General features: G+C 42.2%; 1 protein-coding gene across 3 annotated transcripts in view; it reads left to right on the top strand.

Moving 5' to 3' along the window:
* Nucleotides 1-25,370, top strand: part of pde1ca (phosphodiesterase 1C, calmodulin-dependent a) — a 157,441-nt gene extending 132,071 nt beyond the window's left edge. For 2 of the 3 annotated variants that reach the window (XM_071415063.1, XM_071415064.1), the window contains 8 exons: nt 2,982-3,102; nt 4,571-4,652; nt 4,856-4,976; nt 8,637-8,663; nt 13,357-13,532; nt 13,975-14,274; nt 14,816-14,893; nt 22,067-25,370. In XM_071415063.1, the coding sequence (XP_071271164.1) occupies nt 2,982-3,102; nt 4,571-4,652; nt 4,856-4,976; nt 8,637-8,663; nt 13,357-13,532; nt 13,975-14,274; nt 14,816-14,893; nt 22,067-22,248 (1,087 nt within the window). In that variant the 3' untranslated portion in view covers nt 22,249-25,370. The remainder of the gene's footprint in view (nt 1-2,981; nt 3,103-4,570; nt 4,653-4,855; nt 4,977-8,636; nt 8,664-13,356; nt 13,533-13,974; nt 14,275-14,815; nt 14,894-22,066) is intronic. The other variant, XM_071415065.1, reaches the window with a different exon arrangement.
* Nucleotides 25,371-26,365: the final 995 nt, after the last annotated feature.

The raw sequence follows: 26,365 nt of genomic DNA, 5'->3' as shown, positions 1-26,365 counted from the left end.
TACTCCCCACACATTTGTCCTAAACCATAGCCTGCCCTACCATAAATGCACTAATTGATACCAAAAATACAATAACCCCAAGCTGCTGTCTCTCTGATCAAATATCCAAAAGACCAATATTGCTGAGACATGTTTGTTGTTTTCTTAGACTTCTGTTGACTTCTGTTATAGTCTCTCTGGACTCTTGTTTCTTGCAATCTTCTCTGCTTCTCTGCTTGGTTGAAAGAATGACGCCGGAAGGGATGGCTGACGTTTTACGGGCTCCTAACCAATTGTGCTATTTTGTTAGTTTTTTTGCGTTGTTTGTAACTTATTCTGTACATAATGTTGCTGCTACCATCTCTTATGACGAAAATAACTTCTGGACATCAGAACAATGATTACTCACCTTGAACTGGACGAAGAGCTTTTCTTTAACGAGTCCGACGCGAACGGGCCCAAATCCCAGTCATTTGCGTGAAGAAAAGATGGGGAAAAAGGGGGTAAAGGTCGGGCTGCCTTCTGACAATTCATACAAGAGTGAGTAAACCTCCACTACCATCCGTTCTATTGGCCAATGTGCAATCATTGGAAAACAAAATGGATGATATACGATCAAGACTACTCTACCAACGGGAAAATAAAAACTGTAATATCTTATGTTTCATCGAGTCGTGGCTGAACGACGACGTGGATAATATAGACCTGGCGGGATTTTCCATGCACCGGCATGACAGGACAGAGAAGCTACGTCTGGTAAGATGAGGAGCGGGGGTGTGTGTCTATTTGTCAATAACAGCTGGTGAGCGATGTCTAATATTAAAGAGGTCTCAATGTATTGCTCGCCTGAGGTAGAGTACCTGATGATAAGTTGTAGACAACACTATCTAACAAGAGAGTTCTCATCTGTATTATTCGTAGCCATCTATTTTCCACCACAAACCGGTGCTGGCACTAAGACCACACTCAAGGATCGGTATGAGGCTATAAGCAAACAATAAAATGCTCATCCAGAAGCGGCGCTCCTAGTGGCCGGAGACTTTAATGCAGGACAACTTAAATCAATTTTACCTAATTTGGTCACATGTGCAACCAGAGGAAAAAAACCTCTAGACCACCTTTACTACACACACAGAGACGCATACAAAGCTCTCCCTCGCCCTCCATTTGGCAAATCTGATCTGATTCCTGCTTACAAGCAAAAACTAAAGCAGGAAGTACCAGTGACTCGCTCAATACGGAAGTGGTTAGATGACGCAGATGCTACGCTACAGGACAGTTTTGCTAGCACAGACTGGAATATGTTCCAGGATTCATCCAATGGCATTGAGGAGTATACCAACTCAGTCATCGGCTTCATCAATAAGTACATCGATGACGTCATCCCCACAGTGACCGTACGTACATATCCCAACCAGAAGCCATGGATTACAGGCAACATCCGCATCAAGCTATCGGAACATTAATCCGGACGCTTGCAAGAAATCACGCTACGCCCTCAGACGAACCATCAAGCAGGCAAAGCGTCAATACAGGATTAAGATTGAATCCTACTACACCGGCTCTGATGCTCGTCAGATGTGGCAGGGCTTGAAAACTATTACGGACTACAGAGGGAAACCCAGCTGCGAGCTGCCCAGTAACGCAAGCCTACCAGACGAGCTAAATGCCCTGTGTGCTCGCTTCGAGGCAGGCAACCCTGAAGCATGCATGAGAGCATCAGCTGTTCCAGACGACTGTGTGATAACGCTCTCAGCAGCCAATGTGAGCCAGACCTTTAAACAGATCAACATTCACAAAGCCGCGGGGCCAGACAGATTACCAGGACGTGTACTCAAAGCATACGTGGACCAACTGGCAAGTGTATTCATTGACATTTTCAACCTCTCCCTGACCAAGTTTGTAATACCTACATGTTTCAAGCAGACCACCACAGTCCCTGGGCCCAAGGAAGTGAAGGTAACCTGCCTAAATTATTACCGTCCCGTAGCACTCACGTTGGTAGCCATGCGCTTTGAAAGGCTGGTTATGGCTCACATCAACAGCATCATCCCGAATACCCTAGACCCACTCCAATTTGCATACCATGCCAACAGATCCACAGATGATGTAATCTCAATTGCACTCCACACTGCCCTTTCCAACCTGGACAAAAGGAACACCTATGTGAGAATGCTAATCATTGACTACAGCTCAGCGTTCAACACCATAGCGCCCACAAAGCTTATCACTAAGCTAAAGACCCTGGGACTAAACACCTCCCTCTGCAACTGGATCCTGGACTTCCTAATGGGCCGCCCCCAGGTGGTAAGGGTAGGCAACAACACGTCTGCCACGCTGATCCTCAACACTGGGGCGCCTCAGGGGTGCGTGCTTAGTCCCTTCCTGTACTCCCTGTTCACCTATGACTGCGGCCCACTGCATCACGGGGGCCAAGCTTTCTGCCATCCAGGACCTATATATACTAGAGGAAAGTCCAAAAAATGGCCAAAGACTCCAGTCACCCAAGTCATAGACTGTTCTCTCTGCTACCGCACGGCAAGCAGTACCGGAGCGCCAAGTCTAGGACCAAAAGGCTCTTTAACAGCTTCTACCCCCAAGCCATAACACTGCTGAACAATTAATCAAATGGCCACCCGGATTATTTACATTGACCCTCGCATTTGTTTTTACACTGCTGCTACTCGCTGTTTATTATCTATGCATAGTCACTTTACCCCTACCTACATGTACAAATGACCTTGTCTAACCTGTATCCCTGCACATTGACTCGGTACCGGTACCCCCTGTCTATGGCCTCATTATTGTTATTTTATTGTGTTACTTTTATTGTTTTTTACTTTAGTTTATTTGGTAAATATTTTCTTAAACCCTTTCTTGAACTGCATTGTTGGTTAAGGGCTTGTAAGTAAGCATTTCACGGTAAGGTCTACCTATGCCTGTTGTATTTGGCGCATGTGGCGCATTTGATTTAATTTGCTCTACACTGTTTTTCTCTGTAGGATTCTCAAGCCCAAGGCCTTATCACTGATTCTGCACACAGCTGACATCAGCCACCCGGCCAAGAACTGGGATCTGCACCACAGGTGGACCACATCACTCCTGGAAGAGTTTTTCAGACAGGTCAGTCTATACTAACCCCTTACCCCAGATCTCTAACCCCTGACCCTTAACACCTAAAACTTCACCCTAAACCCTAACCACCACTTGCGCACCATTAAGAATGCTGATATAGATCAGGGGGACCTGATCCAAGATCAGCACTCCTACTCTGACAGACTTCATGAATGTGGACCCTGGTCAGATAGGTGTGGGACAAGGTCCAGTGTATCTAGTCCGATACGTAGTGCTGGCATCTTCCTAATCCTACTACCTTCCCAAATAAAACAGTGTGATGATCCCACAATTTTAATCCTAATCAGTCTGGTTTTCATTCCTTCCTTGCTCAACACTAATCCCATTAATCTGATACTAGACTACCACTCCTCTCGCAAGACAAGAAGCAGATGTCCAAATAGTGAAACCTGAAACATCTGCACTTCTGAATGTCACATTGTCGAGTCATTATTTATAAGAGATATTGGACAGTAATTTCACAAGGTATTTCACAAGGACATCCAATTTCTTTAAACAAAAGGAGGATATTACTCTTTATGAATTGCATAAATTACATCTGTCATCATTATGAATATAAAGTGACAATGAGTAATATAGCTGTTCTTGAAAATTCTAAACATATTTAAAAAATGGAATACATTATAAAATTGCATTGGATATTAACAAGAGCATGAAGAAATTTACCCGGAGTCAACCAACAGAGAATCCGATCCCGATTTTCTATTAGGTGTGATTTTAAAGTAGGGATATCCTCCACATTACCATTACATGCTAATTAACACCACACTCTGTTCTGTGAAAATGAAATTAGCCGGTAGAGTGTGGTCTCTTTCTAGAATTTGAAAAAATGATGCGTCCCATAGGCCTCTGGTCAAAAGTAGTGCACTACATAGGGAACAGGAGGGTGCTATTTGGAACGAAGCCATGGTGAAATGTAATCAGTTCATTCCCAGGTGCTGCTCCACTAATCATATTAATAGAAATGTCAAGTATAATGAATGACCAGGACATACCAATATTTTTTTACCATACATAGATTTCCTTTTCTTAAATTGGATCCTTTGATGTTGTTCCCTTCAGCCCAACTGACAAGGTTGATTTTTAGGGGAAGTGAACAGTACTGGGAGATAGAAGTAGAGTGGAGAGAACAAACTGGGGTGTAGTCACCTAGGATAGAGGCTGTTTAACATTCAAATGACAGTTGTAGTTTTTTTCTCTCTGCTGGGGCCAATAATAAATACCCCTACTTAGGGTTGCAAAGTTCCCCAAAATTCCCAAGTTTTCCAGAAGTAATGGTAAGAGAATTCCGGATTCACTGCTTATTGTCTTCTGACTCCGGAAATCTAGAATTTTGGAAAGCATTTTGGAAAGCCAATATCTTTGGTATGAAGTACACGTACGCTGTGAGGGACTGCATTCCTCCACACATAAAGACTCAGAAGCAGTGTTCACTGTGGTCATGTTGTGTTCTCAGGGGGATAAAGAAGCAGAGCTGGGCCTGCCCTTCTCTCCTCTGTGTGACCGAAAGTCAACCATGGTGGCCCAGTCTCAAATTGGTGAGTCAGTGTAACATTGTTGTATACACAGTTCTAGATAGATAGATAGATAGATAGATAGATAGATAGATAGATAGATAGATAGATAGATAGATAGATAGATAGATAGATAGATAGATAGATAGATAGATAGATAGATAGATAGATAGATAGATAGATAGGTGATATATCTCAGTGGTTCTATATGTCTCTCATTCCCTCAGGATTTATTGATTTCATCGTGGAGCCCACATTCACAGTCCTCTCAGACATGACAGAGAAGATTGTGACGCCACTGATCGACGAGGCGTCTCGTTCCGGCCTGGCTGGGTTCAGACGCTCCAGGTGACACTGTCAACACACTGACCTTATTACACACACACACACACACGGACTCACACATACTGTACACACACATTCCAAAATGTGATATATCAATTTCTTGAAATGTTTGTAAATGAACGTGAACACACATCTTGTGAAACAGATAGAGCTATTATTTGTTCATCTTACCATGTTTCAAATATATTGCAATATATTGTTTTGTGGCGAAACGCTATGTATCCAGAGGTAAATAAACGCTATGTATGTCAGAAGTAAATAAACGCTATGTATCCCGAGGTAAATAAACGCTATGTATCCAGAGGTAAATAAACGCTATGTATCCAGAGGTAAATAAACGCTATGTATCCAGAGGTAAATAAACACTATGTATCCAGAAGTAAATAAACGCTGGGTATCCAGAGGTAAATAAATGCTATACAGCAGAGCTCCAATAGAAAAGGTATCCAGATTGGGTTTTAAACAGTTAAATGATCAATTATCACATAAGTAAATATTTAAAAAATCTATTTGTTTCAACTGTATTGTGCCTATCACATAGCCAATATATTGTATCCAGAGGGTGAACAATGTGTGTTTTCTTTTTGGACATTTAAGCAACTAGAATTTGTAACTGTCATGTAGGCTAAATGCATCAAAATGCTCGTTCTGTTAACGGGAGCTAACATGGCTGCCATATACTGTAATGTTGTAGCAAAGATTTTCATAACCAACTCAAGATACACCCCAGCCTGTCGTTTCCAATGGGAGCAAATTAATCATAGTGGGCATAACAAGGAGGTGGGCAGAGCCAAGCACAAGCTAGCGAGAGCCTATTGGCCGTTCTAGCATGTATTTGCATATTTCCATTAGGGAACGTTTACTCTGTGAAGTGCACGTGTCCACGAAACTTAGTCCACTGTTCGTAGCAGATTTTAGTTTTGGAAACAGAAAAACTGTATTGAGATCAAATGTTTCATTGATGAGAAAATTAGCAGAATGTTGGCCAAAATCCATCTTGCTCCATCTTCTCGCACTGCCAATACCGGCCACTGGGTTTCCTCTCACCACCATATTTGGAAGTGAGTGGAAACACCAATCAGATGCTTCACATTTATACATCTAGTGAAATATCTGTCTCATTGTTCTATCTGTGGTTGTAGTGTCGTGTAAATGCATAATAATGCAGAAACCTCAATGTCCCAACTCTCATGAAACTCTAAACAGATGGTACTGAATGTAGCACATTTTGGTCAGAAACTGTGTTGGATATCACGTTTTGCAAAGAAACACATTCTAAAGCATATCTAAAGTAAATGTTTTAAAAGCATGATAACAGCCATAACTCATACACATTGAAAGGGACCCATATACATTTATTTCAGATTTTAAAAAAATGCAAACGTGAAAAATGTGTGCTTATCATATTTTGGAATCAAACCCTTCATGTTTACCCTGTACATCACGTGTATTGGTCAAGTGAGTGATGATGATATACTGCAGGTGAATCATACTGATGTTATTTAGAGTGCAACCAAGCAGACAGATGTGAAGATGACATGCTCATCATATGTCTTGGCGAATCTATAACATAATTTAAAATCTCATCCTTTATATGACTCCTAGGGAGATGAAATAAACATGGAAAAACATATATTGACACATCAGAGACTGGGCTGTTCTTCAGATACAGATTGCATCCCAAATTCCACTCTATTCCCTACATACTGTGTAGTGCACTACTTTCGATCTGAGCCCTATGGGCCCTGGTAAAAAGTAGTGCACTATGTAGGGAATAAGGTGCTATTTGGGATGTGGACGCAGTGATGCTCTAAAAATAACAAGCCGGGGGTCCTCCAGTCGTCTGTCTAATGATAACTAAATGAAGCTGAACAACATGTCAGCTGGTATGAGTAATTATAATCTAATTTCCTGCCCGAGGCTCTATGGCTGTGTCTCCACTGACTGGTCTCTGTCACGTATGGCTGTGTGTGTGTGTGTGTGTGTGTGTGTGTGTGTGTGTGTGTGTGTGTGTGTGTGTGTGTGTGTGTGTGTGTGTGTGTGTGTGTGTGTGTGTGTGTGTGTGTGTGTGTGTGTGTGTGTGTGTGTGTGTGTGTGTGTGTGTGTGTGTGTGTGTGTGTGTGTGTGTGTGTGTGTGTGTGTGTGTGTGCGTGCGTGCGTGCGTGTGGGTAAGTGGCGGAAATAATAAAATAAAATACTTCTCGTCATTCAAAGTACTAGTAGTCTTATGGCTGTACACATCAGCTGTAGTTTCCTGGAATGCATTACTCCTTTTCATCTCTGTTTTAGTCAGTCTGAGTGAGACACACTAAGAGTCAACAGACACATTAAGAGAGACAGTGTTGTCAGTTAGAATAGAGTAAATGGTCTGGGATAATACGTCCATGGTGACTAGGTGACAGCCAGTGTCTGGTGGTTGAAGAGGACATGCTGATTGTAGCATTTAGTAATCTCTCCATTCTCTTTATTCTCTTTATTCTGCTCTTTAATGGTCATCCATTATGGACCATGTTGCTGTACTTTTTATCATGCAAACACTACATTGTGCCATTTATTCACACACTGATAGGCTTCATACTGAGTCCAGATCAGCTCTTAAAGGCCCAGTGCAGTCAAAAACATCATTTTGCTCTGTTTTATAGACACTCGCCGGCCAGTTTAATGGGTACACCTATTTAGTTACACCTATCTGAAATGCCCAGGAGGGCGTCCGTTTCTGAGATACTGGATCTGGCGCGCCTGGCACCGATGATCTTACCACGCTCAAAGTTGCTTAGGTCACTCGTTTGCCCGTTCTAATGTTCAATCGAACAGTAACTGGATGCGATCCATTTTTGTGAACGGGTTGTGTACCTAATAAACTGGCCAGTGAGTGTATATTTCCACACTATGTGGTTGGAATAATACTGTTAAATTGTGAAAATGATAATAACGCTCTTTTAGTGTAAGAACTGTTTGAAACAACAGCCTGTTTTTGTGGGATAGCGTTTTGGCCTGCCTGGTGACATTACCAAGCTGTTCATTTGTTAATAGAGCAATCATTTTAGCCTTTATTTAACTAGGTATGCCAGTTAAGAACAAATTCTTATTTACAATGATTGTCTACTGGGGAACAGTGAGTTAACTGCATTGTTCAAGGGCAGAATGATCTTGTCAGCTCAGGGATTCGATCCAGCAGCCTTTTGGTTATGGGCCCAATGCTCTAACCACTAGGCTACCTGCCGCCCCAAATAAGAAAGAGTGTTCCAAAGTGCTCTGCCAATTAAAGCTAGTTTTAAGTTTTACCCTCCCCACTGAGACAACTCCCAGACAGTCATAGCAAAATTCTTGCTCGAGAAATTGCTCTTTGCTAAGAAGCTACTTTTGTTTGTCTATTTTAATTGAAAACAAAAACAGCTGCATTGGACCTTTAACATTATCACCAGTGTCCTTTGATGGGCCTGATACTGAGCCCAGGTCAGCTCTTAACATTTCCATAGGCTCTAAAGACACGAGGAACAGTATTAACACGCATGTTCATGCACGCACCACTTCCACCGCACATGTGTAAATAACTAATATCATTACTTATATTTCTTTATTTGCCTCTTCTTTTTTACTGGATGCTTGTGTTATCTTTCTTACTAGATTTTTTATTTAATATTTTTTTATATTTCTTTTTAGTTGCTGTACTGAGAGGAGAGCTGGCAAGTAAGCATTTCATTGTACTTTGATTTGATTTGGCAATAACACAAATGTTCTTTCACACTTGCTTGCACACACACACACACACACACACACACACACACACACACACACACACACACACACACACACACACACACACACACACACACACACACACAGTCTTGTACAACTAACCTTGTGATGACACACAATTCAATCCCATTCAAAATCCTATTTTCCCAAACCCCTAACCCATAACCTTACCCTAACCCTAACCTTGACCCTAACCTTATCTCGAAAACCTAACCTTAACCCTAACCCGGAAAAACATTTTCTAATGGCGGTGGAGGAAATGGATGCCGTTTTACAAGCTCCTAACCAATTGTGCTATTGTGTGTGTTTTTTGGAGTTATTTGTAATTTTGAACATAATGTTTCTGCCACCGTCTCTTATGACCGAAAAGAGCTTCTGGATATCAGAACAGTGATTACTCACCTCGTACTGGACGAAGATTTTTAGTTTAACGAGTCAGACGGGAAGGATTTACTTCCAACACCGGACTGGGCACAAAACCCATTCGCATGAAGAACAAACAGAAATATAGGGGACGTAGGTCGCGGTAACCCGCCTCTACCTTCCGTACTATTATCCAACGTACAATGTTTGGATAAAACACTGGATGAGCTCCGATCAAGACTATCCTAACAAAGAGACATAATATCTTGTGTTTCACCGAGTCGTGGATGAACGACGACATGGATAACATACAGCTGGCTGGGTTTTTGGTCCATCGGCAAGATAGAACAGCTGCCTCCGGTAAGACAAGGGGTGCCTCCGGTAATAGCAGGTGCACGAAATCTAATATTAAGGAAGTCTCTAGGATTTGCTTGCCTGAGGTAAAATATCTCATGATAAGCTGTAGACCACACTATTTACCAAGAGACTTTTAATTGATATTTTTCATAGCTCTCTATTTACCACCACAAAACAATGCTGGCACTAAGACCGCACTCAACGAGCTGTATAAGACATAAGCAAACAAAAAAATGCTCATCCAGAGGCGGCGCTCCTAGTGGCCGGGGACTTTAATGCATGGTAACATAAATCTGTTTTACCTCGTTTCTTTCTGCATGTTGTATGTGCAACCACAGGGAAAAAAACTCTAGACCACCTTTACTCCACACACAGAGATGCGTACAAAACTCTCCATTGCCCTCCATTTGGCAAATCTGACCATAACTCTATCCTCCTGATTCTTGCTTACAAGCAAAATCTAAAGCAGGAAGTAACAGTAATTCGCTCAATACAGAAGTGGTCAGATGACGCAGATGCTAAGCTATAGGACTATTTTGCTAGCACAGACTTGAATATGTTCCGGGATTCTTCCGACGGCTTTGAGGAGTACACCACATCAATCACCAGCTTCATTAATAAGTGCATCGATGACGTCATCACCACAGTGACGTACACACATACCCCAACCAGAAGCCATGTATTAGACGCAACATCCGCACTGAGCTAAAGGGTAGAGCTGACGCTTTCAAGGAGCCGGAGTCTAACCCGGACACTTGTAAATAATCCCGCTATGCCCTCCAACGAACCATCAAACAGGCAAAGCATCAATACAGGACTAAGATTGAATCCTACTACACCGGCTCCGACGCTCTTCGGATATGGCAGGGCTTGGAAACTATTACGGACTACAAAAGGAAGCACAGCCGCGAGCTAACCAGTGACACGAGCCTACCAGATTAGCTAAACAACTTCTATGCTCGCTTCGAGGAAAACAAAACTGAAGCATGCATGAGAGCACCAGCTGTTCCGGACGACTGTGTGATCACGCTCTCCGTAGCCGATATGAGTAAGACCTTTAAACAGGTCAACATTCACAGAGCCGCAGGGCCAGACAGATTACCAGGATGTGTACTCAGAGCATGCGCTGACCAACTGGCAAGTGTTTTCACTGACATTTTCAACCTCTCCCTGACCGAGTCTGTAATACCAACATGTTTCAAGCAGACCACCATAGTCCCTGTGCCCAAGAACACCAAGGTAACGTGTCTAAATGACTACCCACCCATATCACTCACGCCTGTAGCCATGAAGTGCTTTGAAAGGCTGGTCATCATCAACACATTAACACAATTATCCCAGAAACTCTAGACCCACTCCAATTTGCATACCGCCCCAGCAGATCCACAGATGAAGAAATCTCTGTTCCACTCCACACTGCCCTTTCCCACCTGGACAAAAGGAACACCTACGTGAGAATGCTACTCATTGACAACAGCTCAGCATGGGCCACCCCCAGGTGGTAAGTGTAGGTAACAACACATCTGCCACGCTGATCCTCAACACGGGGGCGCTTCAGGGCTGCGTGATCAGTCCCCTCCTGTACTCCCTGTTCACCCAGGATTGCATGGCCAAGCACGACTCCAACACCATCATTAAGTTTGCCGACGACACAACAATGATAGGCCTGATCACCGACAACAATGAGACAGCCTATAGGGAAGAGGTCAGAGACCTGGCAGTGTTGTGCCAGGTTAACAACCTCTCCCTCAATATGATCAAGACAAAGGAGATGATCGTGGACTACAGGAAAAGGAGAGCTGAGCATGCCCCCATTCTCATCAGCGGGGCTGTAGTGGAGCAAGTTGAGAGCTTCAAGTTCCTTGGTGTCCATATCACCAACAAACTATCGTGGCCGAAACACACCAAGACAGTCGTGAAAAGGGCACAACAAGGCCTATTCCCCCTCAGGAGACTGAAAAGTTTTGGCATGGGTCATCAGATCCATAAAAAGTTCTACAGCTGCACCATCAAGTGCATCCTGACTGGTTGCATCACCGCCTGGAATGGCCACTGCTCAGCCTCCGACCGCAAGGCACTACAGAGGGTAGTGCGTACGGCCCAGCAAATCACTGGGGCCAAGCTTCCTGCCATCCAGGACCTCTATACCAGGCGGTGTTAGAGGAAGGCCCTAAAAATTGCCAAAGACTTCAGCCACCCTAGTCATAGACTGTTCTCTCTGCTACAGTACGTGGTACCGGAGCGCCAAGTCTAGGTCCAAAAGGCTTCTTAACAGCTTCTGTCCCCAAGCCATAAGGCTCTTGAACAGCTAATCAAATGGCTATCCAGACTGTTTGCATTGACCCCCCTATTTTTACACTGCTGCTACTCTCTGTTTATTATCTATGCATAGTCACTTTACCTCTATCTACATGTACATATTACCTCAATTACCTCGACTAACCTGTGCCTCTGCACATTGACCCTGTACCCGTACCCCCTGTATATAGGCTCGCTACTGTTATTTTATTGTTGCTCTTTAGTTATTTGTTATTTTTGTAAATACTTTCTTAAAACTTATTTTTCTTAAAACTGCATCGTTGGTTAAGGGCTTGTAAGTAAGCATTTCACTGTAAGGTGAAGTTGTTGTATTCGTGTGACACATGTGACAAATACAATTTGATTTGATTTGAAACCTATCCCTAATTCCTAACTCTAACCCTAAAACTGACCTTAGCTCCTAAACCTGACCTTAAACCTAATTCTAACCCTAACACTAATTCTAACCTTAACCCTAAACCTCAGAGAAATAGTATTTGACCTTGTGGGGACCAACAAAATCTCCCGAGGTGGTCACATTTTTGTTTGTTTACTATTTTTGTGGGGACTTCTGGTCCCCTCAAGTATAGTTAAACACGTCCACACACACCCACACACACAAATAGGCCTGACAACATCAGCTGGGATCAACAACTGTCCCGCTGTTACATCAACAAAGTCATGCCATCATCATCAACAGAATAGAAGGATTATAAACATTACTTGGAACGCTCATCCATCCCTCCCGCCATGTTCCTCCTCACCCCTGATTTGTCTCTTTCTCCCTGTCTCTCTCTCTCTCACTCTCTCTCTTTCTCTCTCTCTCTCTCTCTTCTCCAAGGCATATCTGGATAAAGAGGCTTAAACACTTCCTCACTTTCTTTCTCTGTCATACACAAACAGTCATACACACACACACACACACACACACACACACACACACACACACACACACACACACACACGCACACGCACACGCACACGCACACGCACACACACACACACACACACACACACACACACGCAAACACACACACTAACACACACACACACGCACATTAGTTGTAAAGTGGTTGTAATGACGTCATTCCAACCAGCTTTGCCCGCTAGACACACACTTGCAGATCGTGTTTGCAAACAGCCACATCTGTCCACCTCCTCTTCTTACCCCAGCCTCTGCAACCCAGTCCATCTGTCTATGTATATAATGCTCATTATACACACGCATGGTGATTATAGTGGTACTAGAACCACTGGGCTGTAAACCCTCATTTCCTCAATGTCTCAAATTTAGGTTTTTCAGTTCAGACATCCATTAAGCATGGCTGTGATGTCCAATCACATGTTCAATATAATCCCTCTGTAGAATCTCAATAGATTCTCAGTAGTTCATTACGTTGTGTGGTGTATGACAGGTCAGTCACAGAAGTGTACCACGGTGGTGGGTTCAATTCCTGCAGGGATCATTTACAATGTATGCAACCACTGTTCTGTGGTTTAAGTCACTGTGGAATCCAGTGTCTGCTGTGGCCATATTCCCAGTAGGTATGTAAAGTGTGTGTTACAGGCCAGGTGAATGACATTCTCTGTCTCTCTTTGTATACAGTCTAAACAGTATTCCAGTGGGGGATGGGAAGCGGTCCAGTGTGATCAGTACAGGCTCAGAGGGCAGCGGAACACTCAACTGTTCCCCGGGAACCATCGACTATAAGGGCTTCAAGGCCACCTGGAACGAAGAGGTGCACCAGAACAGAGAGAAATGGAAGACCCAGGCTGCTAAAGGTACACTGGGGCTAGGGCCCCTCAACCCCTCACAGGGAAGGGTCTGGCAGGTTTGGTGGGTTGGGGGAGTAGGGTATGAGACAGGATGAGAAGTGGAAGACATAGGAGGCAAAAGGTACAGAAGAGCCCCAGTCAGGGGAGGGCTTGTCAGGATGGGTTTGATCCTGGAACAAAGAGGTGCACCAGAACCGAGAGAAATGGAGACCCGGGAGGCTAATGGTAAAGCAAAACAAAAAAATAGGTGGGTTATGGGAATGATCCGTCCAAGGCCATGAGGTGGAAGTATTGTCAGTCTTAGGACAAGAGGAAATGAAGACCCAAGCAGCTTAGATATACATTAGACACCCTACGCAGGATAGGGCTTGGCTGGGAGTTCGGTGGGTTAGGGAGTAGGTGGATTAGGGCTCTTTCACACATACAAAATATGTTTTTGTTCTGACAGATCTGGAGGAGAAAACCAAAAGGGAAGCAGAGGAGAAGGCTTCGCAGGAGGAGACAGAGCCTGGAACGACAGAAGAGAAGGAAGAAAAGAAAGGGAGAGATGAAGAAGGTACACAAGCAGAGGGAGAGAAAAAGGAAGTGGTGGAGGAAGTGCCCAAAGAGGAGGCAGGGAATAAGGACCCAGGGGGGGCCGTCGGGACCATAACAACATCAGGACCAGGACCGGGGCTGAATCACTTGGACCCCAAGGAGCCTGAAACCAGCAGCACCAGCACAGAGAAAAACCAGCAAGTGCAAAACGGTACGTGTTAGTTTACAGTCAGTTACAGGCTCCTACAGATATGCTCTCTATTTATAATACTTGGTTTAAAGAAGTTGTGAACAGCATCTACTTAAAGTGCCAAGTAGTGATTAGAATATGGTGGACCCAAAGTTTGAGTCAGTTTGTCTGGTGGTCTTCTTGGTGCTCTCAAACTGTTGTTGCTATTGCTTCAGAAATGGTAGTGGAAGATAATGTCTTTGCTGAATCCTTGGCTGCTCTCCTGATGATTTTGTTGTAAAAGAGTGCCCTCTGCTGGTCAATTATGCATGTAAAATGATTTTGAAATTGCATTTTGAAACTGTTATCATATCCTCAGTGGTGTCAACATTTGTGACTACTATGAACATGTCACTTCCTTATGCTCTTCAATAAGTCTGTATTTTATATACTCAGTGACTATTTTGTTTAATCAGTGTTGTCTGTCTGGGGGATGTGTGAGGCACCTAGTGGACAGTGGTCTCTGGCTTGGTTTGTGCTGGGGCATTGTGATGGTTGATGACAGTGTTTTATTTGACTCCAGGGGAAGTCCCAGAGGACCTAGACTCACCTGACACTGACTCTGGCTCTGATGATGACAGTGAGAAAAACACCTCTGACGGTAAAACAGCATTTTCTTTCCCCTCAGGGCGAACCTTAGCTACGTTTCCACAATCAAATACTCTTTTTAAAGCGAAGAGTAGAAAACAAGCCGTTTCGGTTATGACAAGGCATGGAAAAATCACATTTAAACATTGTAGTTTGGTCCTGCAAAAAATGGATTTGACTAAGGCTATGATGTGACAGCACAGGACTGTGACTGACTCTCTTGTGGAAACATGTCTAATGTCACTCACACGCTCACTCACCCCTGCCATCCTCCACCACCTCCTCCCTCTCAAAGGCAACCTCTTTCTATCCTTTATTTCTTTTATCCCTTCCCCTGAGTCTGTCCTTCACGTTACTATGGTGACAGTGTGTTCAATGATCATTATCTACAGTCTTGTTCCAGCCTGACAGGGACTTTGTCATTGTCCCTCTATACATAACATGTTCTTTTGTTATCAGACTTATCTCTGAAACTCAAAGCTCTTCTTCCGAGCAAACACAATCGCTCTCATTTAGCTGTTAACACCCTTTGACAACTGACTCTCAAAACCATCACCCCCAACCTCAGTTACGAAACTGACCATGTACAATTTTTGGGGTCATAATGTACCTACAGCTTTCCTGTCATTTCGACAGACTTCCCGAGCGTAGACGTTGCTGACGCCTGACAGATCTTATAACACCTTGATAGGTATTTAAGTATCAGCTAACCACATCATATGTTATAGCAATTTGCCAGTCGATGACGTGGCACGCAACCATTGGCTGTTGCGTCAGCCTCGCCTTAGCTGTGGATCACGGCCTATATTGTCATTAACCCCTCCCCCTTCCCAGCATGCCATGCAGCGGTCCAGGAGACCAGGAAGTTGGAGCAGGAAGTTTTAAGTGTGCCATATGTCCTCTTCCCCTCCCACAGATACAGAAGAGGAGGATTCTGACGACAGTAACCATGACAGTTTACCTGCGTCTCTAGCGGCTGCAGCAGTGGTGGCTGCTCCTACGTCCAATCCAAACTAACTGCCCATTCAGTTCCCCAACAAAGACTTCATTTACCAGGGGACACCTCTCTCTCTCTCTGTCTAATGTTCCAGATTGCCCTCTGCTGGATGTGTACTGCTTTTATTTTGGTGTATTCTTTTTTTTCAACACTATACTCTTAGAAAAAAAGGTGCTATTCAGATCCTAAAAGGGTTCTTCGGCTGTCCCCATAGGAGAACCCTTTAATAACCCTTTGTGGTTCCAGGTGGAATGCTTTTGGTTCCAGGTAGAACCCCTTTCCACAGAGGGATCTACATGGAACCCAGAAGGGTTCTACCTGGAACCAAAAAGGGTTCTTCTATCTATGGGGACAGCTGAAGAACCCTTTTAGGATCTGAATAGCACCTTTTTTCTAAGAGTGTACTTCCACTTATGTCTGTTTCTGGTGGAACCCTGCTTTTCCGTCCGCTTTTTTCTCCCAAATCAAAGCTTAACTTGCCGGTCCATGTGTTACCATGGTAAATGTGCTGGTTTCAAATTAGCACAAACATTGCGACCTTTGCCATTTCCTGAGCCATGATGGACTTATAGGCTCTTTCTTCCAACTGGAGAGGGGCAGGCACATGCACAGGCTGGTACATGAGAGGGTAAGGCTAAAGGACAGGACAGTGCTGCCCTGTGTTGCCCTGGCCTCCACACTAGCTAGGCCCTTCCAGAGGAGCTTTCAGTTTGCTCTGTGTATCTTCCTCTGCTCCTACTCATCACAGCAAAGTTCTGGGTGATGGAAGAGTGGCCTGGTTTGCATTTGGACCTTCAGACCTCTCTGTGTTTGTACAGTATGTGCATCTGTGTGTGTCGAGCAAAATGTAAACAATGGCGAATTTAAGAAGGGTGTTGAAAGAATGGCGAATCTACATACAACTGTTATTATTACTTCCACCAGTGTAATTAATGAATAAAGTACAATGACATTTGTCTTGTTTATATTGCATACATAAACTATATAAGATAAACGATTGTTAGATTTGTTTCGCTTTTACATTTAATTTTGCAACTAGAATGCACTTTCTAACTAGCACACATCAAATGAAGTCATAGTTACCCGTTAACATACAATCTAAATATGAAGTCTGAAACGTATTGGCTTCATCATGGAAGCGTCTTCTTAGAGAGAAATAACACATATTTAGTAATACTAAGAAACAATATTGTGTACGGTAATGTATATACATATAATGATGTATTGTGTTGACCTATGATTCTCTAGCATTAGAATTCCCATATGTTTATTGTAAATCTAAAGAAAAAAGTAACTTTGTCCAGAGAACCATGATTGATTCATAAGTTGTCTCTAAATAGTATGTAATGTTATTATTTTTACAATGTACTGTAGGTGATTTATGTTCTCCACAGTGCAGGTTTGATTGATTTCCAACCATCCAAACGTTATTGTGATGACATCATACGACTGTTATTAAGCCAGGCACAACAACCATATTCATTTTTTCGGGGTGGGGGAAATCAACCGTTTATAACATGTTACAATGCCAAAATATACTGTATATGTGTGCTTAGGTTTCGTTGCTTACTTTTCTCTCTAGTTCGTGGCAGTTCTAGCTAGGGGAGTTTCCTGGTTGCCAGAGTATAATATGTATTTATTGTACATATGTTATTTATGAATTATTGTGTATAGTTATAATTTTGAATGTCTTAATGTAGTCGACAGAGAGAAGTAACATGTTTCTAAGACTTCTGATGTACAGTGTCTCTGCTGAATCTGTGCTCCCCAATGACATGGATGAGTGGGTTAATGTTTCATTATTTCAAAGTAGTGTGAATCTATCATTATGAGTTGGTTATTTGCGCTTTGCACTTCAACTCCAGGACTTCTTCTGACTTTGCTTTAAGACACTGCAGCTCAACACAATATCCTCATATCCTCAAGTCTTTCTTTATCAAATGCATTGGTGCATACAAAGCATGAGAGTTTTCCAATATGTGGATAAGAATTGGGTTGAGAGAGTCAGTTAATTCCCACTCAACGTTCAACTGTGATGAGAAAACTTTGTTGAACAAACTTGGAATCGGATTGATCCATCTTGATTTACCAATACATACGTTTTATACAAATCATTCACAGCATGTAAATATAATTTTTAAAATGTGTGTTAATAAATTAATTTAGCATTAACAGAATTATTATATCTCAAAAACAAAGAAAAACACAGAAAACGAAACAAACAGAACAAACACTAGGTTACTACACGTAATGAAATGTAGAAAGTAAAGAATCAAAATATTTCATGTTGTGTTCAAGAAGCAGACTTATAGTACATGTACAGTATTGACTGGGTCATCTTTGGGGTTTTCCAAAATGGCCTCCAGGTTCACTGTGTAGAAATTCCTGTTGCCTTGACCAAAGATAGAAAAACAACAGATATTATAGATATGCTAGAGTTAAAATAAAACTCAACCTACAAAAGGGTAAATACTTCTGTTTAAGCTCCTCAAAATGATTTATTTTGCTCCAGAAGGAAGAATCTTTGCCTTAAAATAGATATGTCTTTACTCCTCACTTCAGTGTTGCCCTGTAGAACAGTCTATATGTCTCTATCTAGCTAGCTTGCAAGCTTTTGTGACATCTTTCAGCACAAGATCTTGTCAGTGTTTAGTGATTGTTAATACTTTGTGGCAGCTATCCCTTTCCATGATTTCTAGATGTTGTTTCTTGTGATACAAAGGGATAGGGTCTGTGTTACCTTTTCCTTTCTTTTTTTTACCATTACATATATTTGTATCTGACCGCTACCCTGTGGTACTAGTTCTGTCATTCAAAATTGTACTTAGTCATGCCTGTTATCTGGACTGTGGAACATTGTCATAGTGAAGAATCCCTGAAGAACGTAAAAACATGCACAGACCCATTTTTATGGCCCCATTCTCACGCCTTGATTTATTATTTTATGACATGCAATCTTTGTGAATTTGCTCCCTTTACTTCAACTCAAAACCAGCAATCTCATGCCTTCCTGAAACAGCGTCATATATTGTCAGATATTTACATTTTGATCGGTCAACATACTGTGTGTGAAGGGTTTAAATGGACATGTGTAAATGAGGATAAGCTGATAGGTGAGTATAGAATCTATAGATCATAGTTTTTTGTGAATTGGTGTGTGGGTGGGTATATGAAGTGCAGTATGCTTCTGTGTTCTATTGCTAGGGGTTAGTATAGGTTGATATCGAAATATGACATTATTGATAACAACCTATTGCCAGTACAGTAAGTTCGAGGCCCACGGTTTAGTAGTGCCAGTATAGTCATTTCTGTGACCCCCACTTTCTCTATGACCAACTCATCAGCAAACCCTGGGATGAAATCACTACAGACGAAACCATGTTCATCTTGTTTTTGTTTTTTTCGACATATATCCCCCTTATTTCCGTTTTTTTTACTGTGCCGTGAAAAAGTATTTGCCCCGTCTGATTTTCTGCAGTATTGCACATTTTCACATTGAATTTGGTCAGATCTTTTTGTGGGTTGTAGTCACAGGAGGTTGGGGACACCTCAATTGGGGAGGACGGGGTCGTGGTAATGGCTGGAGCTGAATACGTTGAATTGTATGAAATACATTAAACGTGTTTGATTCCATTCCTTTTGCTCCGTTCCAGCCATTATTATGTGCCGTCCTCCCCTCAGCAGCCTCCACTGGTTGTAGTGGTATATAGAGGGAGTCTGAGAGAAAAGATGAGGTAACCAAACATGCAGTCTTCAGGTGTGAAAAAGTTATTGCCACCCCCCAGTTAATTCCACCCAATTAAAGAGATAATTACAGTCAGCTGTTTGAGTCCTTTGGTTAACAACCAGCCCTGATTAGGGCCAGCACTGCCTAATATAAATCTGACTAACTTTGGTCCTTACCATCAGATTGAATTTGTCAGAGCACAGGTTTTAGAGGCACATCATGCCACGATCAAAATAAATTCCTGAAGACCTCCAGAAAAACGTTGTTGATGCTTATCAGTCTACAAAGCCATTTCTAAGGCTCTGGGGCTCCACCGAACCACAATCAGAGCCATATTGTCCAAAAGGACAATGTTTGGGACAGTAGTGAATTTCCCAGGAGTGGCCGTCCTGCCAAAATCTCTCCAAAGAACTCTAGAAAAACATCCAGGGATTTCTAGGTCTCTCTCGCCTCGGCTAAGGTCAGTGTTTATGATTCCACCATCAGAAATACACTGGGCAAAAATGGGATTCATGGCAGAGTAGCAAGGTGGAAACCATTGCTCACTAAGAAGAACATGAATGCTCATCTCAAGTTTGCCAAAAAATTGCCTGGATGATCCTCAAGAGTTCTGGAACAATGTTCTATGAACAGATGAGTCAAAAGTATAACTTTTTGGCTGACATGGGCCCTGTTATGTCTGGCGAAAATCAAACACAGCGAGAACCTCATACCAACGGTCAAGCATGGTGGTGGTAGTGTGATGGTTTGGGGATGCTTTGCTGCATCATGACCTGGATGCATTGCCATCATTGAAGGAACCATTAATTCTGTTTTATTTTATATATTTTTTACCACTTTTTTCTCCCCAACTTTGTGGTATCCAATTGGTAGTTACTGTCTTGTCCCATCGCTGCAACTCCCGTATGGACTCGGGAGAGGCGAAGGTCGAGAGCATCCTCTGCGTCCTCTGAAACACGACCCTGCTAAGCCGCCCTGCTTCTTGACACAACGCCCGCTTAACCCAGAAGCCAGCCGCACCAATGAGTTGGAGGACACACCATACACCTGGCGACCGTGTCAGCATGCATTGTGCCCGGCCCGCCACAGGAGTCGCTAGTGCGCGATGGGACAAGAACATCCCTGCCGGCCAAACCCATTGAGATGTGGCAGGACCTGAAATGAGCAGTTTATGCTTGAAAACCCACACGTCACTGAGTTGAAGCAGTTCTGCATGGAGGAGTGGAACGAAATTCCTCCACCCACTGTGAGAGACTAATTGATAACTACAGAAAGCGTTTGGTTGCAGTTATTGCAGATAAAGGTGGCATGACCAGTTATTGAGTATAAGGGGGCAATTACTGTTTCGCACGGGGGCATTGGGTGTTGCAACTTTCATTAATAAATAAATATGTCTAAATGGTTTGTTATTTGTTCGCTCATGGTCCCTTTTTATATAATATTAGGTTTTGGTTGAAGATCTGATAACTTTCAGTGTAAAAAATATGCAAAAATACAGAAAATCTGATGTGGAAAATACTTTTTCACAGCACTTACTTTATGTATTTGAAGCCATAACAATGTTTACTTTTTTTGTGAGTATTGCTTCAAGGGGTTTCATTTGGTAATCATCAAACCGGTTGTCCTCATGTTTTTCCCCACTTTTTTTGTCTTATTTTGTTTGAATTGAAGATTTTATTGATCACACACCAAGAACAAACTGTGCAGCAGGCCATGTGGTGTTGTTTGTTCCAACGCTACGTTAGTGCACTGTTGTGACAATAAATCTGAACTCAAAGGGCTCAGATCACGACTCAGTGTCTTCATTGTGTCCAGTTTAAAACTTTTTGTAAAACCTATTATGTATTAAGCACACAAAATGTTTGTATTGTCAGTACTGTATGTGTGAGGTCTAACACCAGACTACCTATAACAGAATAACCCATAAAAGTACTCTAAAATGGTTTACAAAATAATAGAATAAACAATAGATAGCACCACATCAGATCTGGGTTCAAATACATTTGTATTTCGTTATTTGTTATTTAACAAATGATTTGCTGTGTTTTTGAGTATTTTCAAATAATGTGGCCTGAATCAACTGCTTATATTGGAAATATTTGAAAGTATTTTCAAATAATTTCCTATAAATAGCCTCCTATTTGAAAGTATTTTCAATTACTTATTTCAAATACTATTTTCAAATGTCTGGATTTCAAATACTTGGGAGTGTATTTGAGTCAGTGTTTGAGTCAGTCTTCCAAATACATTCCACTATTCAACTACTTGTCTTTAAAAAAAAATACTTGAAAGTAATTGAAATACCTTAAATAGTATTTTAACCTAGGTTTGCACCACATACACATATACTGTATCTGCATATGAGGATAGAAATGTGACCATGTATAAAAAAGATAAACAAAATAAAAACCTTGACGATGGTTTTTCCCTGACAACTGACATGGTGACCTTTTCTCTTGCAGACTTGTCAGGCTCGGAGGGCTATGACCTGATTCGCTACTACAAGAGACCGAGCTACTGTGCCAACTCTCACCTGGCACTACCCTCCAGAGAGAAAGAGAGGGAGAGAACCGAGGGCAGGCCCATTGACCCCAGGAGCAGAGTCAGGAAGCTTCAGGGCATCTCCCTGCGCCGGAGTAAGTGACATCACAAGAAGTGACCTCACAGGAAGAGACCTCACGGGAAATGACATATGTAGACGTTGCAACCCACGTTGTTCTCACTTATACTTATACTGGTGACAACAAGGCAAAGCTGTTCCCAGACAATAGATTATTAAATTATGATTTTATATATAGTAGTTAAAGAGGAACTGACAGTGTTTTAGACCCATTCAATCTTGTTAAAATATGTTTATCTACACCCCCTCTGGAAGAATATGGCGCATTTGTTTTGACATTTTGTGACAAGAAGCATTTTTCACGTTTTCATGTTTGAGAATGACGTTGAGTTGGGTATTTGTGAAAATCTGGGCAATTAATAGACTCCCCTGTAAATAAAAAATAATAAAACGTGTCAGTCTTGTCCAGGCCCAGACTCTACACAGATCTGTGCACCATAACCAATCTGAGCTACAGTCGGCCTATATGCAAATAAGCCATTGCCATACGGGGATGTGCCAATGAGGGGATTCGATTAATGCCCCGGGCATGCCCCGGCCCCCTGGGTGAACCGAGTTAGCATTGATTGCAATCTATTTGGAACCGGGCTTCCTCCCGGGCATGAGCCATGTGAAAACAAAAGTGACATAGGTTAACTAGAGTCGAGGCCCGCACAAAAATCGAATTAGCATAATAAAACAATCCCTGTCGCAATCTGTCTGTATAAGCTAGATAAATCAGTTTTTTAGCATGGGCGCGTCTCAATCCACCACATCCACTGATGTTGGCCTTCCGCTTCTGCGGTGGAGGGTGGCAGAGCTACAGTAGTGTTTATCAGACCAGGAGACATCCCGGAAATCTGTCTTTTCATGGAAACGTCTGCAGAGTCCAAACGGTTTAGGCTAGAAACGAATGTACACCACTATGGAAAGCTGAGACATTCACGAAAAATGATGGTGCCCATTGGGCAAAAACTTGCTGAATCAACGTTGTTTCCACGTTATTTCAGCAACAAAAATGCAATGTGTTGACGTTGAATCAATGTGGAAGACTGATTGGATTTGAAAAAAAGTAAATCAACATAAGGAAATTATGGCTTTTTTTCACCCAACTTTGAACCTAAATCCAATGACATGGTAAAATTCTTTGTGGATTTCACATTGAATTAAGGTTATTTGTAAATCAAAACTAGACCTGTGTTCTCTGTTTTGCTCTAAGACCCCCAAGCTTCAAGGTACCACAATGTGCCAACTTCTGTCTGTAGTGTCCGAACTGTTTGGGCTACCCCACCATTGAAAGCTGAGACTATCACAAACACGTACAAGCCTCACAAGACACGACTTAAGGGAACCCAGTTCAGAGCCAAAAAATGAATGGAAGTCAATAGGGCATTTCCACATTTAAAAAATTATCCTGAGCTTTCTTATATCTCTCAGATATAAGACAGACACTTCAAAACATATTTCCTTTTCATTTATCTGTCAATGCGTCTCTATACGCTAATAGCAATAAGGACCAGGGCTGCTACAAAACATGTGGTGAGCTGGCATTTGCCCCAGCACTTTTAAATCAGATAGGGCAGCGCCCAGTAACTTTTCATTTAGTTTAATATTGACAAAATAGGCACAAAGTGCTGTTTTTTTTACAGATTTTTGCTTCATGGTTTGTCTACTCATGCACAATTTGTCCTTCACATCGGAGTGCTGCGTGCCTGTCTTGACCAATCAGATTCAAGAAAATTGCAAGGTCGCGCTGGCCAGGCACAATGCACAAGCTTAAGACACTCTCCACTTTCCTCCGGTATTTATTTAGCAAAGGGGATAACGCATCACTCCTGACAGACACAAGCAAAAACTCTGTACAAAAATGTTGTAGCTGCCTACACCTAAACATTAGCGATCTGACATGCTGAGTTGCATGCTGTGTTGCAGTCTGATCAAATGTAGGCTACTAACAATACCATCTGCATACCGTCGTCTACTATGCCCTGTCCCTCTGGTCAGGGTAAACTAAGTGGGAATATTGTCTATTTATAGCTCATTTGTTTGTGTTACAAAGAAATGTTAATGAGATCAAATTTGGTAAATATTCAAACTTGGGCTGACTAGGCTACCTAGACTTTTTCCCCAAAGAAATATTAACTGGAATTAATCAATAAACATAATAGCTGACATAGACTGTGAGTAACTTTTTTTTATTGGGCCTACAATTGAATAGTGCAAGCCTACACAATGCAAATCTGTATAAAGCAAGCTCACCCCTGTGAGTTCTATTGTCCAATTATGTTGCTGTCTCTGTGTCTGTATCAGTGACGGCTGGTGGGAGGAGCTATAGGAGGACAGGCTCATTGTAATAGCGGGAACGGCATCAATGGAATGGTATCTAACACATCAACCATATGGAAACCATGTTTGACTTCGTTCCATTTATTCCATTCCAGCCATTACAATGAGCCTGTCATCCGGTAGCTCCTCCCACCAGCCCTCCACTGGTCTGTATGGAAGAAACCCCCCTGTTCGTCTAGCTTTAAAGGCACCCACCAGATGTAATTCCTGCCCTAGACAAATATTGTCTATTATATTGACAAGACAGTCAAGTGATCGCTCTAACAATGGAAATATATGTCCTCAAAGATGGAACACATGTGGGAGGGGAGATAAGATGGGACCATTCTAGCCAATGAGAGGTCAGATAAGTGCATGAACAATAGGCCATAGAGGACTCGTGTCACGCCCTGGCCTTAGTATTCTTTGTTTTCTTAATTATTTTGGTTTGGTCAGGGTGTGACATGGGGAATGTATGTGGTTTTTGTAGTGTCTAGGGTGGTTGTAAGGTTTAGGGGGTTTATTAGAGTAGTTGGGTTTATGTTTAGTATAGTAGTCTAGCTGTGTCTATGGTTGAGTGTAGGTATCTAGGAAAGTCTATGGTTGCCTGAATTGGGTCTCAATTAGAGACAGCTGGTTATTGTTGTCTCTGATTGGGAGCCATATTTAAGGCAACCATAGGCTTTAGCTGTTTGTGGGGAATTGTCTATGTTGAACGTAAGTAGTTTGTGTGTGCACTTGCGTTTGTAGCTTCACGTTTGTTGTTTTTGTATAGTTTGTATAAGTGTTTCGTTTCATGTTCATCTTCGTCGTTATAATAAAAGAAGATGGCTTATTTTCCACATGCTGCGTTTTGGTCCGTCTCTCCTCCACACGATCGTGACAACTCGTCTTTGCATCTGTGCCTTTATAGCATCTGGGACAGCATGTGCAGCACCATTGAGGCTCTCTCTATTTTAAAGTAGTACATTTTCTTCTTCATTGGCTGATTTCTCTGGCTCGGAAAACCGACCCAGTTGACTATTTTAAAATTGTGGAAGTCCTCAATGGCAATGTCCATGCTAAAACGGCTAGATCCATAATGAGTCCTCTATAAACTGTATCTCTGTGACAAGCACAACTCTGATATTAACAAAAAAAAATCATAGTGGCCTAAATCCCACATGCGTCCACTTACATCAGTGCATTCGTAACAACCTAACCATTATGACATTTCTATTAGATCAAATAAGCCTCTTGTAGCAAATTAGCGATGACATTTTTTGTTGTCCAAATTTGATACTCTTATTGACTACCATACAAAAGTTATTCAGTTCGTGGGCTTATTTACGTAAACAGATTTGGGCAGATTAAAACCTCTCGCTTTGCCTCTTCCTCTCTGCCCTAGAGCAAGAATGCTTGTTTAGGATGCACCTCTGATGAATGAGGCAAGCTACCTATACATGTTTAAGAATTGGGGGTGGGAAAGAATGTCATGGTGATTTCGACGTGGACTGGAGAAACAACAACAAATAGGGAACTGACAGCTGTCAGTGTAGATAGCTAGCATGCTAACCTTATCTAGCTAGCTAATATCATCTGTTGCTGTTTTTTTTAACTACATCATATTCAAAAGAATAGCCAGCTGGCTAGGCTGGTTCTGGAGCTGGATTTGTCATAACCATTTAGGGAAAACTTTGCCACAGATGGAAACCAGTAACTTTGACTTTGCATTCTATTGTTTTCTCCAACGTTTTGGCATCTTCCATAAGAGATATGCTTTTTTCTACATTGTAATGGCCACGATGCAACCTTTGGCTAGATACAGTATATTACATTGAATGCATGCATTGACATC

The sequence above is a fragment of the Salvelinus alpinus genome, chromosome 8 (genome assembly GCF_045679555.1).
Source record: "Salvelinus alpinus chromosome 8, SLU_Salpinus.1, whole genome shotgun sequence".
In the NCBI taxonomy this organism is placed as follows: Eukaryota; Metazoa; Chordata; class Actinopteri; order Salmoniformes; family Salmonidae; genus Salvelinus; species Salvelinus alpinus.
Note: the sequence above shows the minus strand (reverse complement) of the source record. Positions and strands in the feature narration are given on the sequence as shown.